The sequence below is a fragment of the Pezoporus wallicus genome, unplaced genomic scaffold (assembly GCF_028554395.1).
Source record: "Pezoporus wallicus isolate ANWC-B61680 ecotype Strahan unplaced genomic scaffold, APGP_CSIRO_Pwel_v1 contig_3820, whole genome shotgun sequence".
NCBI lineage: Eukaryota > Metazoa > Chordata > Aves > Psittaciformes > Psittacidae > Pezoporus > Pezoporus wallicus.
Window position 1 is genome coordinate 215,856 of NW_026643060.1, and position 19,333 is coordinate 235,188.

At 40.8% G+C, this 19,333-nt stretch overlaps 1 protein-coding gene across 1 annotated transcript in view; it reads left to right on the forward strand.

Moving 5' to 3' along the window:
- The first annotated feature begins 1,428 nt into the window (after nt 1-1,428).
- Nucleotides 1,429-19,333, forward strand: part of DYNC1LI2 (dynein cytoplasmic 1 light intermediate chain 2) — a 31,442-nt gene continuing 13,537 nt past the window's right edge. Inside the window, exons 1-8 of the mRNA XM_057396588.1 lie at nt 1,429-1,644; nt 2,445-2,518; nt 3,671-3,787; nt 11,323-11,553; nt 16,543-16,706; nt 17,026-17,119; nt 17,553-17,688; nt 18,027-18,138. Of these exons, the coding sequence (XP_057252571.1) occupies nt 1,550-1,644; nt 2,445-2,518; nt 3,671-3,787; nt 11,323-11,553; nt 16,543-16,706; nt 17,026-17,119; nt 17,553-17,688; nt 18,027-18,138 (1,023 nt within the window). The 5' untranslated portion in view covers nt 1,429-1,549. The remainder of the gene's footprint in view (nt 1,645-2,444; nt 2,519-3,670; nt 3,788-11,322; nt 11,554-16,542; nt 16,707-17,025; nt 17,120-17,552; nt 17,689-18,026; nt 18,139-19,333) is intronic.

Genomic DNA, 19,333 nt, shown 5'->3' on the forward strand with positions numbered 1-19,333 from the left:
TAGAATAATTTATGAGGTTCTCTGAACCTTCTTGAATGTTTTATTTATGTAATATTTGATCTGCCTTTTTGTTTGAAGCTCTCTATAGTTTGCTTTACACCATTTGTAAGAAAAGGCTCTATCGCTAAAATTAATATTTATGTCAGAAACTGGTGTCAAATGTTTTGTCTTGTTTCCTCTTAATCAGTGAAATGTTTAAAGTAGGTAAAATATTTTGTCGTGAGTTTAATGTGCTGTATGTACAGAAAAGTGTATCTATGACAGAAAACACCACATGTATGTAGTAGCATGTAGCAGACATCTTTTTGTGTATTACTCAAGTAAATAGGCAGAACTGCCATTTCTGCTAATTGCACAGTTTTCAGAGAAAGCTTTATTGAAACCCTTAAGCACGTGATTTTTCAGTGGTAGCCTTACTATTTCATTTGCATATTTTATCTATTCTGATAAAGGTGTGATTAATCGATAACTAATTTGTTATGGAAAAAGTTTAGTTACCTTATTAGCACTAGGTTTTTACCTTTCAGGGAGCTGTAGAGAAGAGATTGACAAGGTCCCCTCTGAGCTGCCTTCTCTCCAGACTAGACACCCCAGGTCCCTCAGCCGTTCCTCGTCATATTTGAGCTCCAGGAGCTTTGCCAGCGTCATTGCCCTTCTCTGGCCCCAGTCCAGCACCTCAATGTCTCTCTTGTAGTGAAGGGCAGGAAGTGAATACAGGATGCAAGGTGCGGCCCCTCCAGTGCCCACTACAGGGGAACGATCACTGCCCTGACGCTCCTGGCTACGCTAGTGCTGATACAGGCCAGGATGCTGTTCGCCTTCTTGGCTGCCTGGGCACAAGCTGCTGATGTTCAGCTCCATCAGGTCCTTTCCAGTCTCTCTTCCCCAAGCCTGGAGTGTTCCATGGGGTTTTTGTGGCCCAAATGCAGGACCCGGCACTTTGCCTTATTAAATTTCCACAACCATGTCCAGTGTTTCAGCTGCTCTCGTCATGCAAGTTGCTGAAAACGGCATCATTAAAAAATTACTGTGTAATCAGAAGGGAAGAGTCCTGGATGAAAGTGAGCCGGAACCTGTTGTGTGCGTCTGTGCAAGTCAATCTTTTTCTCTCTTTTTGATTGACTGTGCAATCTCTATACTTATTTTCTTGCATGAAGTGTTTTGGAATCCACACATAACGGGAATCATGAAAATATAACTGCATAAGAATAATTAATATAATTTTTAGTTGGCTTTAGCCACCCAGCACAGCCGGCTGCAAGGAGCGGCGGCGAGCACTCCTCCCCGGCACCAGGGGGCGCTGCGGGACCTGGTCTCCCTCTCCGCCTTCCCAGCAGTGGAAGGCACCGCCCAGGGCGGGGCGCGCTGCAGGGGCTGGCCGCGCTCCGCCTGATCGGAAACCAGCGCGGCCGCGGGGAGCGGCGGCGGGCTCGCGTGGGGCGGCGGCGGGTCCGGCAGCGCGGAGCGCCCCCGCGGGCGGGCGGGACAGGGCGGAGCGGGGTCCTCGTGGGCCCGGGTGAGGTCACTCTTTGTGGCTGCAGTTGGCAAGATGGCGCGGGCGCTGGTGGAGAAGAAGCTGCTGGGGCCGGATGGGCCCGGCGGCGCCGAGCTCCCCAGCGAAGAGGAGGAGGGGCAGAACCTCTGGTGAGTGCCCGGGGGGAGCAGGGGGGAGACCTCCGGGGCCGCGGCCACCCCGGCGGCAGAGCTCAGCGACTGCTCCTGTCCGGTGACTGTCACTGCGGGGTCTCTCTGGGCTGCTGGGTCGCCTCAGCCCTCGCCCCGCCCTGATGGGCAGGGGGACGATGGGCGCCGGCTGCAGGCTGCACTCGGGTCCCGCTGACAGGAGCGCCGCGGCAGCTGCCCGCGGCGGAGGCCGGCCCAGGCAGCAGGGCCGGTGAGGAATGCTGCCCTTCCTGGCTGTGGAGGGAGCCCCGCGCCTGCGGGATGAGGCAGCATCGCTGGAGGGTGGGGAGGACAGGCGTGCGGGGTCCCTGGGATGTGGCTTTGCGGAAGGTCTGGGGAAAAGGCTGTACGGGACTCGCTTTCTGGTGTTCGCGTCGCTTCTTTCTAAGTTAACGCTTTTGGAAACAGTAACGGCAGAAAAAGCTATGTGTGAAATACAGTAATGGATTGTGGGAAGAGTTAGTCACCAGTTGAAAAGTAGTGTTTTGCAGTAATTTGGCCTCTTAAAACGGGAGAAAAAATCGTTACTGCATGTATTTTAGAAACTGTAAAAGCTTTTCTTGAAAAGGTGGCATACTTCTGGCCTTTTAAAATGAATTTAAATCTGTAACTGTAACATCATATCCAGTTTGTAAATACCCTGAATATAACCGGATTGGTCCTTGCGGATCTGCTGAGCTCTTCGGTGCTGTCGAATGGGCACTGTGTGGGTTGTGTTTATGCATATGTGCGGCCTAAGAACAGTGATGCTGTTTTTCTAGGTCCTCAATACTAAGCGAAGTTTCTACCCGGTCAAGATCTAAATTGCCATCTGGCAAGAATATTCTCATTTTCGGTAAGTAACACATGCGGGCAATTCGATGGTTGGGGCTGTTTTTTTTATAAAAACAAAGGTTTTAAAGCAGTTATGCAGTATGATCTATGCTGTTATTGTCTTCAGACTCATAGATCTGCTCTTTGATTTGCACTGTGAGATTTTTAACATTCAGTTGACATTCCGTTTGTTTAAATATATGTAATAATTGCATATAATAATAATAATGCATGTAAAAGTTACATATAATATATGTAATAACAGAGTGTAGGTTTAGATTAGCTGTTAGGAAGAAGTTCTTCCCTGTGAGGTTGGTGAGGCGCGGGCACAGGTTGCCCAGAGAAGCTGTTACTCCCCCATCCCTGGAAGTGTTCAAGGCCAGACTGTTACCCTAAAAGTCGGTTGGAGAAATTCTCTTAAGACTCAGTTTGGTGTTTGAGAAAGCAGCATTCTTTATTGCAGCACTGGGCGCACGGGTGAATTGTTTTGCAAAGGTGAGTGCACCCGATACTTGGTGACAGTGGCTATACATTTAGCATACTCATGCATATTCATAGCTTTTCCAAGAACTAATTATAATATTTGCATCCTGATTACACATGCGCTTTCTTGCTGAGTAGGAGACTTTGGTGGTCCTCCCGTAATCTTCCTCACTGTGTTTACTGAATGACTTCAGTGCTTGCACATGCTTGCGAGGTCCTAGTGCTGAGTTGGCAGTTGGTATGTCCTTAATTCTGTTCTATTCCAGTCTCACTCCACGGTGGGCGCCACTGTTATTTTGAAGGCTGGTATCCTTGGTCTTCTTTACTGTGTCCTTAGTTATCAGTCCCATGATGTTTCTTCCCCTATCTGCTGAATATTGCTTTCTCTCTACGTGTCACTAAGTTATAACAGTTTGGTTTATTCTATTATGTTAAAGGCACACACACTATTGTTAGTGTAAGACTTAAGGTTACAAGACCACTCTGTGATTTTGTAACAGAAAATAATTGAGTCATGGTATAAGCCATTGGATTCAGCTGCAGTACTTAAAAGAAAATAACAAGTAAGTATGGTCTGAAAATGTACAAGGATACTTCTGGTTACTTAAAAATTTGAAAAATCTTTTTTTTTTTTTAGAAGTTAAAACTTGTTCTGAAAGTGTCTTTTTTCCCTGTAAAAACTTACTGGCAGGTGATGATGGTTCAGGTAAAACTACACTTATGACCAAAATACAGGGAGCAGAGCATGGCAAGAAAGGAAGAGGGCTGGAATACTTGTATCTGAATATTCATGATGAGGACAGAGATGGTAAGTTCATTTTATGTGCAATCTCTTTACTGTAATTAAGTGGTTTCATTGGTGTACTTTGGGTTATACCCAAGTAACTCGTTCCAGAATTGCTCTGCATCTTTTAGGAGTTGTATCAGTCTCTTAAAAAGTGAAATGCATTTTACCTTCAATGTGCATTTTTCTCTTGTCCTTCTTACAGCTTGACCTGTGTATAAGGGAAAAGTACATTTGAGCAGCTCTTGGGATTCGTTTACTTTCAGGGTAGATGCATTTGCTGATTTTGACTTACTAGCAGATATGTTGTCATTTAGTATGGCAACTTGTTAACTATACAAAGTAAGTGATACATCCATGAGAGTTTAATTTTCAGTATGGATTTCTGGGCAAGGAGTTTTGTTTCCTTGTGGGGTTTGTGAGAAGAACTGTAACTGAAATGTTTTGTATGAATGAATGAGTAAAGAACAGTACTTGAAGTAAAAATTAGAATTTCCCTTTCTCAAATTGAAGCTTCTCTTTTTGTCCCTTGTTTTTCTGTTTGTTGATGATTGCTCTTCTTTACTATATGGGAGGGGGATAACGACAAGAGACTAAAAGCAGATCTGATGATCAGAACACATTTATTATTAGGAAGGTTAGGGACAGGAAGAGATGGGGAGGGAGTTCTTGGTTCATAAATCTGCTTCTCTGCTTGTCTCATTTTGGGCAAACTGCTGGGACCTATTTTGTGATAGTTTGGATCTTCAGAAATGGGGAATGACAGTCTTCCTGTTCATGACTTCTGAGTTTTCAGTTCAGAAGAGGGCAGCAGTGGTGGCAGTTCATCCATGTTCCCAAAAATGTGTCAACTAGGAAGATCCTCTAATGGTATTCTGGAAATGGAAATGTACTGAAGGCTTGCAGGAGTGATTAAGTACTATATGTAACTGGTTGTTATGGAGATTGGTCCTGTGCTCACATGATAGTAAACTGCCTTTGAATACTGACTTAGGCGCAATGAAAGGATGAGTACATTGCCTGTGTCTTCAGTGGCCACCTGATCTTGCAGTTCCTAAAAACTCTTGTGCTGTAACTTCAAGTGCTTGAGCCATTCTTGGCTCCTTGAGGTTCTTGGTCTAAGTGCATTTTCATCATGTGCAAGCTTCTTTAGTACTGCAGACTACTTCAGGGGAAAAAACTGCTACGATTAGGAGTGTTAAGACAGCCTGTGACGTCGGGCTTCTTGCAACATCAAAGGAGATGATATGAGCAGAAAAATGTTTGGTGTGCTATTTTTCCTGATGCTGTCTATCAGACCTCAAGTGTATTCCTTTGGAAACATCTTGGGGCTATTCCTGAGTATCTGGAGGTGATGAGTATTCTAGATGATTAGGAGAAGCCTGTCATGAGAACTCAAGCAGCACTAGCAGGAAAAAAACAACCCCTTTTTGACTACCAAACTCAGCTGGAGAATTCAGGTCTTCATGCATCCCTTTAATGGATGTATTAGGATCTAATAATACATGCCTTTTTCTTTTCTGTCTCATTAGTGTCATCAGCAAGTGAAAAAAAAAGCCTCCCAGCAGACAAAGATAGCACTCTTCCTTCTCTGGGGCAGGTTAGGGTTTGTTTCTTTAAACTCTTTGCATTCTTAATGTGTGTGTTTGCTTGGATACGTATTTAGGAACAAAACCTTTAGAACTGACCCACAATTCTTGTAAGCCATAAAGAAACTCAGGGTAAGCATTCAGGAGCTTACTGTCACATGTTAATTTTTGAGGGCATCTGCTTCTCATCATACTCCAACCTGTTCAAGACTAGCAGATCACAAGGATTTTCAGGGGTATCAAATCCATGCTGGTTACTGAAACTCTGTAGTGGAGTGAGATCTTTCCAGCTTCTTTCCCAGGTGCTGGAAGACTTCTTTGCTCTCTTTGCCTTTATCTTCCTGATTTGAGAAGGGTTTATTCTGTCCAGGAAAGAGTTTTGGTCATAGGTCTGAAATACTGAGGAAAATCTTCTGTGTTATTTCTTATCCTACCCCTGCTTCCTCCTTAAAGGAGAATTGAATCTGGCTCCTCCTACATTTAAAGTAGAATTAATTATTCTAGATTGGTAGGTGTTTATCTTAGTTTACAGCTACTTTTATCTTTTATCCTTTTGCCTAAAGTGGTTAAATACTGTTTTGGTTTTGGGGGAGGTTTTCTTTTCTTTTTGTTTCCTTTTTGCTTTTTCCTTTTTTCCAGTTTTTTTTTTTTTCCTTTTTTTCCTTTTTTTTCCTTTTTTCCTTTTTTTCCTTTTTTCACTTTTTTCCCTTTTTTCCTTTTTTTTCCCCGTTTTCCCCGGTTTTCCCTTTTTCCCCCTTTTTTTCCCCTTTCCCTTTTCCCCCTTTTTTTCCCTTTTCCCCCTTTTTTTCCCTTTTCCCCCTTTTTTTCCCTTTTCCCCCCTTTTTTCCCTTTTCCCCCCTTTTTTCCCTTTTCCCCCCTTTTTTCCCTTTTTCCATTTTTTTCCCTTTTTCCCTTTTTTTCCCTTTTTCCCTTTTTTCCCTTTCCTTCCCTTCCCTCTTCTCTCCTTTTCCTTTTTTTTCCCTTTTCCCTTTTTTCTCCCTTCTCCATTCTCCTCTGCCCTCCCCTCCTTTCTTTTCGTTTCTTTATTTTTTTTGGGGGGAGGTAGGGGTATGTTTTTTGTTTCTTTCTTTGCTTTTAGGAAACTTCAACACATGGAAAGCACCTCTTTTATGAAGGACCCCTGTGGCTAATATAGGTGCCCACTAACATTTTAGTTTTCACTTGACAGTGGCTGATACGCAGCTTAGCTGGCAAGATACACATCACCACTGTGCTGGTTAATTAGCTGGTTCAGTTCTGTTAGATATTTGTTCACTGTAATGTGCAGGAGTTCCTTAAGTCTCAGGATAGCTTAAAATAAGTCCACTACTGAATTTCTACCTGAAAAATCTCCTTTGTAGGATACTATCCGAAATTCTGCCTTGGGTAGGACATTGTTCAGGATGAGGTTTGTGGATGCCTGAGAAGCAATTCTGAGAGAGATGATTCTCCTAGATCAGTAGCCCCAGGTGCAGTATCCTTGGAGCATATGTCTTTTTCTGCTTACATGACACCATAATTCATCTGCATAAAAACACTTAACAGCAATACCTGTAAAGTTAACTGGGAATGTTAGTGACTGTGTAGCCCAGGCCCTAGAGTCTTCTGTTAGTGGAACTTCACAGGGAATGTGGCTAGTTTTTAGTTTTTGCCTGTCTTTGTGATGAGCAGATGTTTTGTGTGTGTGCTGGTCAGTCTGCTTTTGGGAAATGAGAATCTTAATTTGTAGGAGGTAGAAGAGAAGCTCTGCATAATTTTCTTAAAGGATATGTGTTTCTAGAGTAACTTTTAGTCTCTTGCAGAGTAGTTGTTGTGGTTTAAAACTCAGTCAGGCAGCTTATTCTCTTACTCCCCCACTTCTTTTCCTCCCCCTACTCCCAGAGGAGAATCAAAAAGAATGCAACTCCCACGGGTTGAGATAAGAACAGTTTAGTAACTAAGGTATAACACAAATCACTACTGCTACCACCAATGATAATAATGATAAAGGAAATAACAAGGGAAGAGAATAAAACACCTCAGCACCAGCCAACCAATAACTCGCCCCACCCTACCAGACTGAGCACCGACCGATACCTCCTCCAGCCCTGCAGTCCTAGCCCTTCCGGGTAACTCTACTACATCCTGGGCATGACGTGCTGTGGTATGGAATACCTCTGTGGCTAGCTTGGGTCAGGTGTCCTGTCTCTGCTTCCTCCTGGCTTCCCCTCCTCCCTGGCAGAGCATGAGGCTCACAAAGTCCTTGGCCAGACTAAAACATTTGAGCGACAACTAAAAACATTGGTGTTATCAGCACTGTTCCCAGGCTAAAAGTCAAAAATACAGTGCTGCACCAGCTAAGAAGGGTTAAAAATGACTGCTACTGCTGAACCCATGACAGTAGTTAAAAATGAGGATGTACAGCAGGACTGTGAGACAAGCATTGACTGGTTTTGCAGCAGTACTGTGTGGGTTAGTTGCCAGTTATATACACCACAGAGAACTTTGTGTTGAACTGCCTGAGATTACAGATGCAGTACAGCTGTCCCAGCTGTGCCAAATGTGGCAGTGAAGTAGAGCCGTTCTGTTGTGTTCTCACTTGTCAAGAAGTCAAGTAGTCTTGGTTTTTGCCTCAGGTTTGGACTGGCCTCAGTCATATCATAGGCGTATTCCAGTTGAACTGGTTGTTCCAGATTGAGCCAAGTGCTGGTACACTGGTTTCTAATGGGAAAATTGTCTTTTTGTCAACATCTTAAAGTAGTTTTCTTGGAAACTATTTTTCCTTGGTGTCCTGGGTTCAGCAGTAGCAGTCATGTTTCTCCTCCTTGGTAGCTGGTGCAGTGCTGTGTTTTGGCTTTCGGCTCAGGAACAGAGCTGATAACAATGATGTTTTGGTTTGGCCAAGGACTTTGTGAGCCTCATGCTCTGCCAGGGAGGAGGGGAAGCCGGGAGGAAGCAGAGACAGGACGCCTGACCCAAGCTAGCCAAAGAGGTATTCCATACCACAGCACGTCATGCCCAGGATGTAACTGGGAGTTACCCGGAAGGGCTGGGAGGCTGTGGGGTTGGAGGAGGTATCGGTCGGTGCTTGGTTGGGCTGGGGGGGCGAGTTATCAGTTGGCTGGTGCTGAGGTGTTGTATTCTCTTCCCTTGTTATTTCCTTTATCATTATTATTATTGGTGGTAGCAATAGTGATTTGTGTTATACCTTAGTTACTAAACTGTTCTTATCTCAACCCGTGGGAGTTGCATTCTTTTTGATTCTCCTCTCCGTCCCTCTGGGAGTAGGGAGAGGAAAAGAAGGGGGGGAGTGAGTGAATGAGTTACCTGACTGGGTTTAAACCACGACACCTGGTTTGCTTCTCTTCACAGCTTGCACAAGGGTTGTTTAGTTACCACTGATAACCTTTTGAATAAACACAGAAGTTATAGTTGGAGTTCACAGAATCAGCCACCTACAGTAAAATTCATCAAAGGTGGAAATCTTTCGTAGCTAAAGGGATAATTAAATATTGATAGTTTAGAAATGTAGTTTTAGCACCTATTGAAGTAGTCTTTAATAAGTGGCACCTGCTTTTCCAACAGGATCTGGTAGTTGTTTGCTGTTTTGGCATCTCTGTCATAGCCACTGTGAAAGGTTCAGTTACTGTTCAGATAATATGACTAACTGGGAGCTTAATATGGTGCTGACAAACTTGAGTTTTGACATCAAGTTCTTGCCAAATCCTGAACACCTAGTACTGTATGCGTAAGTGTAGCAAATGTAAATCACAAGCCATACTACTTTACTGTGGGAAAGGAGCAAAACCTTTGGTTTTCATACAATTCTATATTATTCTTTTAAAGTGTACCTAATGTGAGTGCTAGGGTTCCAATCTTCCTAGCAGACTGATTTCATTTGAGTGGTAGTTCCAACTGCATTCTAGTTCTGCCTCTGTTCTAGTTGCAGTCTGTATTCCAGATGTTAAGCAGAAATGAAATCCTTAAGTAGGACAAACTACGATAGTGCTGATGAAAGTTGTAAGCATACATAGCCTCTGGGTCGACTTAAGTTAGGTTTTGGAAATTTGCACGTTTGCTTCAAGGGGGCAGTTGTGTGTAGAGATAGTTAATGTCTATTAATAACCTGTAACTCACAGCAAGCTCACAGGGTTTCTGTTCGCTAGCACTGGTAGATTTCTGCTTTCGCGAATATACAAAGAATGCTTCTGAAATGTGGAGGATAACAGACTCCTGCAGAAGCATTTAATTTACTGTAGTGTAATAGTAAATATATGTGTGTTCACGTTATAGCCTAGCTTCATTTCTGTTTTTTCCAAAGTTTTACCAGACTTCCCTTTGCCCTTAGAGGTCTGCTGAAAGCTTTAGATTTGTATATCCAGTGCTGTGAGAATCCTGTGTGATACCAGTGAGACAATTTCCTGAAGTGGGGTGGGGGATGAGAAAAACAATTGACAGATATGCAGAGGTTCTTGGATACACAAGCATTATTGTCACTTGTTTACTGCAAAGGATAGATAGGAGATGTGCAGCTGGAAGTAAGGAGGTCTTTCAAGGCATAACTATTGGCCTTTTTGTGTGATGACTGATGCTTGTATGTCTTATGACAACCTAACAGTACTTAAGTAGGAGCATGACAGTGCTAAATGAAGACTGCCCGTGTATAGCATCTTGATGTAATCTGTCTGTAACTTGGCTGCTCAGTAATTTTATCCAACACCTGATCAGAAGGGTGGTATGTGGATCTCTGTACCCTTTCCTTCTTTCAGCTTAGTCAAGATTTGCCTTTTTCTAGAGTCTAGTGTTTTTGATCTTGATGGATTCTTTCCTAGAGTAAAGCTATGATAGCCACAGTGACTGGATTTACTTCGTGAAGTTGAAAGATTCAGAGCAGAAGGCAGAGAAATATAGTGAGTCAGAGTAATGACAAAGCTCAGTGGCTGGTTTCAAAATCTGGACTCTGCAGTGATTGGTTTACTGAATTCACATATCAGAATTCATGTATCTTGTATTTAATACCTATGGAGACTCATTGTTCCGTCTGGACAGCTGTAGTAGAATAGGGAATGTTTTGGAAGAGGTACTAGGAAAAGTCTAGAAGAAAGAAACAAACTAAAATGTTCCTTTTAAGGAGGAAGTTCTGCAATACTGTAATTCATTTATTTTATTCATTTGGACAGAATTGGTTGTTTATTGTACCTGATACATCATTTATAGTTGATGCTTTATTTTCAGGTTCTTCTATTCTTGCCAAAGTTCAGGTTTGGGGGAAAACTTCTCATGTCAGCTGTCTGTTCCAGATGATTTTTCGCACCCACCACCTTGCATTTCAGCAAAAAGTGTCCAGTTGCTACCGAAACACCGGGAGGGGGGAGAAACACAGAAACTAAAATTCCAACTGGTTTGTCGGGTACACATTCTGTAAGGAGCCTGCAAGTAGAGGCCAATGTGAATTAAGAGCAGGCAGAACAACTTTAAGGTTTGGTCCTCCTACGTCTGTGCTAGAAACGTAAGCTGCTTATGGCTTGTATCTTGTTTGCAGCTTATTTCTGTTGTGAGATGTCTTTAGTATGTTAAACCAGCTTACGTGTCTGAGGGACATCTAGGGCTTCCCCACTGGACTTGAAGTTAGATGTGGCACATGTATTCTGGTTTCAGCTGTGATATATGTATCTTTCAAATTCAAGAATACCGTGCAGTGTCTAAAAGCTGTTGTGCCAGCTGTCCTTACTGAAAGCCAAAGAGCAGAAAGTACTTTTTTTTTTTTTTAACTCAGAGATTCTGAACCAAGAAAAAAATCCTGTTAAACAAAAGCATCTAACGAGTAATGTAGGCATGTACACATGCACCTGTCTTAATAAACAAGCAAGATCTGCCGGTAGCTGGGCTTTGGCCTTCCATTTAACACTAATGTATTTGTCTGTTCACTTGCAAACTAGCAAAGCAAAAAGTTGGCATCTGTTGAATTACAGCTGTAACTTTTTCTTTCAGATCATACTCGCTGTAACGTTTGGATTCTGGATGGAGACTTATATCATAAAGGGCTATTGAAGTTCGCAGTTTCTGCAGAATCCCTGCAAGACACCATTGTAGTCTTTGTTGCAGATATGTCTAGACCTTGGACTATTATGGAGTCTTTACAGAAATGGGCCAGTGTCTTGCAAGAACATATTGATAAGATGAAAATTCCTCCAGAAGAGATGAGAGACATGGAACGGAAGTGTAAGTCTTTGTGCACCCATACAGTCTTTTGTAATGATAAATTACTTCAGATCAGTGTTTTGAGAATGGGTTGGATAAGAATTACTTTGAAGTTATGATTATAACTCTAATTCAGATAGACTCTATTAGGCTTTAAAATAACTTTTCCAGTTTCACTATGCTAACAAAACATCAGGAGAATTAATAGTCTACATCTCATGCAGTAATGAGATTTTGAAATTTTTTTCTTTATAAAGGCCAATTTTTTGTAAAATATGACTCCATACAGAATCACATTTTTAAAAATTGTCTCAAATTTCAGTAGCATAGTGAGTTGTCTGCTTTCCAGTGGTATCTAAGCCAGGTCCCATTCGCATACTGTGTGTGTTTTCCAGTTGAACTCTCTGCCCTTGATTTTCATGAGGCTTAGGCTGTGATCCTGGTGCATCTAATTGTCTCTCACTACAGCCTCTCCTGTCCTGTGACTTTAAGAATGCTGTATAAACTAACTTTCTTTCCTGGCATATCTGTGGCAGGAAAGAATCTGGCACTGGCAAGCAAGTGTAGCTGCATTAGTACTATTTCTTGCAGCTTCTGTTCTTTTCTACAATAGTTTTGAATGTTTCTTGAGAGTTTTTTCTGTTTGTTTTCGTATTGAATTACTCCACAGTAAAGTCCTTCAGTGGAAAATACCTTAGCCCCATGGATTCCTCTTCAGCTGAAGTATAGATTCATACTGATTGTTGCTGGTTGCTGCTTTTGTTCAGGGCTGGTGGCTGGCTGTACTGGCGTGTTTCAACCTTGCAAATACTGTCCAGTTGCTTCCTTAGATTCAGTGCAGGGATCAGTGTAATCTCTTTGGTCTGTGAGCATTCAGATGTATTTATGTTGCTGATATTCTTTCTGAATGTTAAATATTACTTTCCTGAAAGGCTTGTGCCTACAGCATGCTAGCTGGAGTTTAAACTTCATGACCAAAACCACCTGGGTTAGATAAAAATGTAAAATCTGACAATTTTAAGAGAAAAAGCACTCTTTTTTTTTTTTTTTTTTTTCCCATTTGTATGAGAGATTTGGGGGGAATGGGAGGTGGAAAAACAGTTCTCGTCTCACAATACAGCAGGTAACCTGATTTGCACTGTTCTGAGTTACACTAGATTTTATGGCAATCTGAATAAATGCAAGTGTTTTCAGCTTTCACTAAGACTGTACTGTGTGAAGGAGCCAGTTACACCTATGGCAAAGCTAAACCACCATGTTTGGGGAACTTAGAAGACATTCCAGTAGTGTTGTCTCAAAGATTTCTAAATTAAAATGTTGTGGAAATTCCTGTTTTTTCTTGTGCTTCGATAAAAGATGGGGAAAAGGAAATTTGACAGATAGTTCACACGCTTGCAGGACTCTGCTGCCATCCCATGGCTGAGCAGTGAACTTTGGTCTAGTAGTAGCATCCAGATGAAACAGGGGCCTTAATGTCTTCACTCCTAAACTTCCATCTCGCTCCTTTTCTCAGTCACTGTGTAGGACACTTGTGTCATCTCAGATATTTGTCTTATGACTTTTTGCAGACTGACCCTAAGGCCAGTTCTGTACTCAAAACTTTGGTCACCATAGCTTGTAATTCTTCTAACAGCAAGCTATGCTAAAAGAAGTTCCTATTGTGACTCTGGTTGTATTAGTGTAACTGCTTAGGTAATAAAGCAACACCAGCAAAGTTTTCCTTACCAAAATCCTGCTTTATACACTGTCTGAGATCAGCTGCCATTTATAAAATGAAGAATCACTGTGTTGCAATAGCCTGGATGTGAAAAACCAGGGATAATAAAGTGCATCTGCAAAGCAGGCAGTCAAAACAGAGAAACGGGCTGCAGAGTGGAGAAATGTCGTAAATTCACTCCAGTAAAGCCCCAGGGCAGCATAACATTGCCTGGGTGCATGTTCAGCCTGCAGAACCATGTTCCTTTTATGCTTGTTTTTAGATACAAGCTGTGGTGTGTGGACCAAGCTGAATGGCTATGGTGCTTTCTGGTACCAGTGCCCACTACTTCTTGTTGACCCTGAAGAAACATTTTTTGTTCCATTAGCATCCATTTAAAGTGCTGCTAGCTTGTTCTTTGCTCATTACTGAGATGTTACTAACAGTTTCCATAAGTCCTTTTGTTAGCTCACCATTCTCAATGGAATTGAACTTTGGAGTGCTTGTCTTTGCTTTCAAGTTTCTCATGGCCTTTCTCCACCTAGCCTTTTGTCTTGAGTTTGCTATTTGAGACGTTTACTCTTGGTTTTACTGTGTGGATGATGCTGGGCTCCATCTGATATAGGAGCAGCTTTCCTTTTGTGCTTAAAGAGCTTCCAGAGTGGGAGGCAGGACACACATGTGGAAGCAACAGGCTGCCTTATTTAGAGTATGCCAGCAACATTGTTAGTCTGCACTCACTCCTGTTACTGAGTTGCTCTGGAAATTCCTTGCTAAAAGCTTGACCAGTGTGAGTTCATATAAATAATGTCAGTTTAAATGTTCTAATTTAATTCAGGCTCAACTATGACAAATCATTGTTTAAATAAAACATGTTTGAATAACTATTTCAGGGAAGATCTAAATTTTGCCTTCCCATTTATGACAGCAAAGCAGAAGACTGTCAAGAATCAAATGCAGAAAGAAAGTATATGGGTAAAATGGCTGTTATAGTAATGTCTTCTGGAGCGCTGGAAGATAGATACATGAAACAGTAGCATATTTTCCTGAAAATTAAGTATTGTCCCATTCAAGCTGAATTAGTTATTAGTTTTGAGTTTGTTTTTTTCTTCTGTCTGACATATGGCTGGAAGAATTCTTAAGCTAAAAGTGAAAAGAAACTTACTTTGCCCACACATCTGTTGTCTAGGAGTTCTTTTCACAAGACTAAAACTTATGATTAGTAAAAATAATGCACAAAAAAACAAAGCCAAAAGCTGCATGAATGTGAAACTAATAGAGTGTAAATATGGAATGATTGTCTCGGGAAAAGGATTCATCATTTTTCTTGCTCTGCTGCTCAGGCCTTTGTGAGCTGTCTAGTTCAGTAAGTTACAGTGTTTGCTGTTTCCGTGCTGCAGTTATACAGTAATCCAAGACTGAGGATTTTATTGTTACTAAAACAATTAAACCTAACAGTAATTGTGAATTGATTTCTTAGTAGTACTTGGAGTCAATTGTTCCTGTGACATGAGTGGTTCCTGTTATACTTAGCTTTTAGGAGCTTGTGTAAATAAGCAAGAACGTAAGAACAAACCAGTTAATTAGAAATTTCCATTCATTTGCTGTCTTAAGTGCAAAACTCTGAATAAAAGGCTTTTTCCTAGATAACCTGCAAGTCTGGTAGATAAACGAGCACACAGATTTTTATGGCACATAATGTGGTGATAATTTTTCAAGTTTGCTTCCTGCGAGATAATCAGTAAACATATTTAATGAGCACAGTGTATAATGGAATTTTGATTTCCAGTTGCTGAATATGAGACAGTACTAAAGGAAAGCATCTCTCTGCAAGCACTGTTGTTTCCTCTCTGCCAGAAGGTACTGCCTCCCAGAGTTCAAACGCAGCTGCATTTGATTTTTTTAAATTTAAATTTATTTCTTTGGGATATACTGAATTGGTGATCAGGGTCTTATAGTCTATATTTAATGTAGGTTTTTAAGCTTTTATCTGACAAAGGCACTTGTTTTCCCCAAGAATCACACAAATCTATATTTCAAATAAAAATTGTGGATTGTGCAGCTTTGAACAGAAGTGTTTTTCTGCTTTGTTCTTCCTTCCACCTGCCCATTCTGTTGCAGGAATGGTTTCCCTTTTGAAAAGGTACAGTGACTTCATTTTGCAAGATTTGTATTATAAACCTTTTGGAGGTTTTGCCACTTCTTAAACCTGAGAAGGAACAGGTGGCCTGCAGTACAGTTGCAGTTCCTTCCCTGTCGCATGGATAGATGTGCTGAACAACACTGTCTTTGTGACTGTACTGGAGACTGGGAGCCTTTTTGGAGAGTTTTCCTTACTGTACATACAGTCAGCCTGCTCCCACTGTTTCTAAAATAGGTGCTTTCATGGGAGCAAATCATGGAACTTTGCTTGTCTCTTTCCTGAGAGCTCCTCATGGCTGAACAGGAAGGAGTGTTCAGGTGGGGTTGTCATGTGGGGGAAAGCCCTGGGACTTTGGGAAGTGCTGAGCTGGGAGCAGACACATTCAATAAGTAGATAGATCTGTGGCTTTCTCTCTGAAAAAAAGATAAAAAGGCTGTAAGTTGCAGCCCAGTTTTGATAAACCATGTGTGCGGTCATAGTGCACTTCCGAAATAGTGTTAATACTATTTCTGAGGCAGTTTAATATCTGGTGATATTCAATAGGGGGAATGATCATCGTTGCCATGAAACTACAAAATTGGAAATGTAGAAAGTATCTAGTTTCCTCTGAATTCCACTGTAGTCTTCTAAAATGTATCTGAGTCCCTTCAGATAATATTTAGAAGTGTTTGAGTCTGTATGCAGTGTAATTTTTATATGCCTAGCATTGGACTCCTGGAACAGAAATGTAGAGTAATAGAAGCTTGAGTTACATATAGTTTATAAGAAAGAGTGGCTGTTTCAGCTTGGTGTTTTCTGGGTCCATTTATGTTTTCACCATGCTTTCTTCCCAAACCAGGTACAAATTGCACTGAGCGAGAGCTATGCTGCTAAACTACTTTTACGTTTTCTGTTTTCAGCTCCCCGATAATGAAATGCATTGAGTTGTGAATGTGCATTTGTGTATACTGTAGCTCTTGCAGCTATAAATGCACTTAATTTAGCTTGCTGCAAGTTCTGCTGGAGGAGGGTTGTTTTTGAAGGGGCCACAAGGCTTAAGTTTGTATTGTGTTCTCATGGAGTGCCTCATGAAAGGAGAAAAAAAAGTTGAGACTTCTAGTTAGTCATGGGTTAATTACGGTTTGAGAAGAAATAGTTCCTTTGTTGTGCCTTAAGATCTCTTTCTTAATAGTTATAAAGGAGTTTCAAGAGTATGTGGAACCTGAAGAAGGCTACCAAGGATCACCGCAGAGAAGAGGCCCTTCTAGCCATGAGGATGAACATGTTTCTTTGCCACTGGGAGAAAATGTGCTGACTCACAACCTCGGTATTCCTGTGCTGGTAGTTTGTACAAAAGTGAGTTTCTAATTCTGTTTGCTACTACAGAAAATTTTAATTACTTTTCTTGTAGAAGACGTGCTTTATACAGATATGCAGAATGAATTCTGGATTAATAGTAAAGCGATTTATTTTAAAAGTAAGTAAATTTTTAATTCTGCAGAAGGGTAGTAACCTTATCAATTATATGTTAATTACTTTCTCTTTTGAGTTATTGGTGCCATTTTAAAACCAAAGGCTCATGGTAAATGTGATGTGTAATATTCAGGAAGATGTTTTAGGATGTGCTGGAATTAAATGACTGTTTTCTGGTTTTTTCTCTCTTCCTTTCTGCCAGTGTGATGCAGTGAGTGTACTAGAGAAGGAGCATGATTACAGAGAAGAACACTTTGATTTCATTCAGTCACACATTCGTGGATTCTGCTTACAATGTATCCTTTCCTGTGCTAAAGAGATTTGCTGTAATCTGGAAGCAAGAAAATATGTTTTAGTGTTGAATTGCGCATAAAGTCAATCTGAGAAGTTGCACTTCAAGATTTAATTATTTACTATGTAGCATTTGTTGTTTTGAAGTTGTTGATAAATGTTTTTAAATTGTGCATTGGATTTGACACTTATGTTCCTTTAAAACAGATTTGTCTTACATGTATGAGGTTTTTTCCTTGGTTTTCCCCTCAGAACTTGCAATTTCCATGCAAACCTGAAATCTCAGCTGTCTCCTAATACTAAATGGCTTTGACTATTGCCTTGAACTGCTTCTCAAAATTAGGTCTGGTCCTTATGTCTCCGTTAACTCCTGTTCTGAAATTCTTACTATAATTTAAAAACCATATGTTATATAATTTTCCTTAAATAAATAATCAGATGGGGCTGCCTTGATTTATACATCAGTTAAGGAGGAAAAGAACCTTGATCTGTTGTATAAGTACATTGTACATAAAACATACGGTTTTCAGTTTACCACACCTGCCTTAGTGGTAGAAAAGGATGCAGTTTTTATGTAAGTCAATTGTATGAGCAGCATGGTTTCAGATTGTTTTCTGTTAAGCACTATACTTCATATAGCACATATGTAAAAATAACTTGAATAGTTTGTGTCATTCAAAAGCTCAGTATGTGAGTCTTCTGAAATTTTGAGTTAAGAAAAACAACTTAGTGCATGTTATTTATGTTACGTAGGGTATACCATTCCAACTTTTTAGTGCCTTTGGAATTTAGCTGAGGAGTAGGACTGACCTGTAATAAAATTGCCTTATGGAAGTTGAGGGCAGTAAATAAATGGTCTCTATAGAAGTGGGTTTTGTGACTGAAAAGCCTAAGCTTTCCTTCCTTTTATAGACCTGCTGGTTGGGACAATGAAAAGAAAATTGCCATTTTACATGAAAATTTCACAACAGTGAAACCAGAAGATGCATATGAGGACTTCATTGTAAAACCTCCTGTAAGAAAGGTAAAAAGGAGTAAAGTTTTGCCTCTGCCCTGACAAATAAGTAAAGTTTGCTTGAGTGGCTGCTAATGCCTGTTAATATTGAAGAGCTCTGAATTAAATATTGGGGTTTTTGTATCCAAATTGGTGGAACATGAGGCTTTCATTTTCCAATTGTTTAAAATACTGCAAGCACTAAGGAATATCCCTCTCATTGTGTGTCTATGTATGTATACATATATATGTGTGTGTGTGTATATATATATATATATATGAGTGATGGTATATTAAAAAATGGGGAATCTGAGCATGACGCAAATGTTATGGAATAAGGGGTGGATACTGTCCTAGGTTCAGCAGTAGCAGTCATTTTTCTCCTCCTTAGTAGCTCGTGTAGTGCTGTGTTTCTGACTTTCAGCCTGGGAACAATGCTGATAACACACCAATGTTTTTAGTTGCTGCTCAGGAATGTTTACTCTGACCAAGGACTTTCTGAGTCTCATGCTTTGCCAGGGAGGAGGGGAAGCTGGGAGGAAGCAGAGACAGGACACCTGACCCAAACTAACCGAACGGGTATTCTATACCACAGTCATTGCAAACACAGAAATCATTCAGTTTAGTGAATGAAAGGCAGTCCAAAAATAACCATTTCACATGAACCTCTCTGCATGTGTAGGGCAAAATCACCTTTTTGAAAAGGGAGAATACCTTTGTCGGACTTCAGCAATTTACATATATACAAACGCGTGTCATTGAGGTTACCATGTAAAGGCAAATCTTGTAAAACAAGATAGTCTTTCACTATTGCATTAATGCACTATTAATAACAGATTTCTTTATGTAAGGCAAGAGCAGTAAATGATCCATATAAATGCTGTTTATTGCTAATTTTCCAAGTATAGGCATACAGGAGTAGGATATGCGTAAAATGGATAATACGGAAAATTGTAAATGAAATTTTCTGGTTTATATTGGAAAGCTTCTTTTACAACTTCTATACACACCTAATGTTTCTAGATCAAGCCCCAGTCTTTGGAGGAGGGAAGAGCCATTTGAAGCTTTCATGGAAAAGGTTTAATCCTATTTGTAACTCATGGAACCTATAGGAAGTAATCATTGCTTAATAGCAGTGTTAGGACTGATAAGAGCTTGTGTAATGCTTTTGGGGCTGAGGGATTGATTGTGAGGTTTTACAGAGTCTTGGGTCTTCAAAGAGATG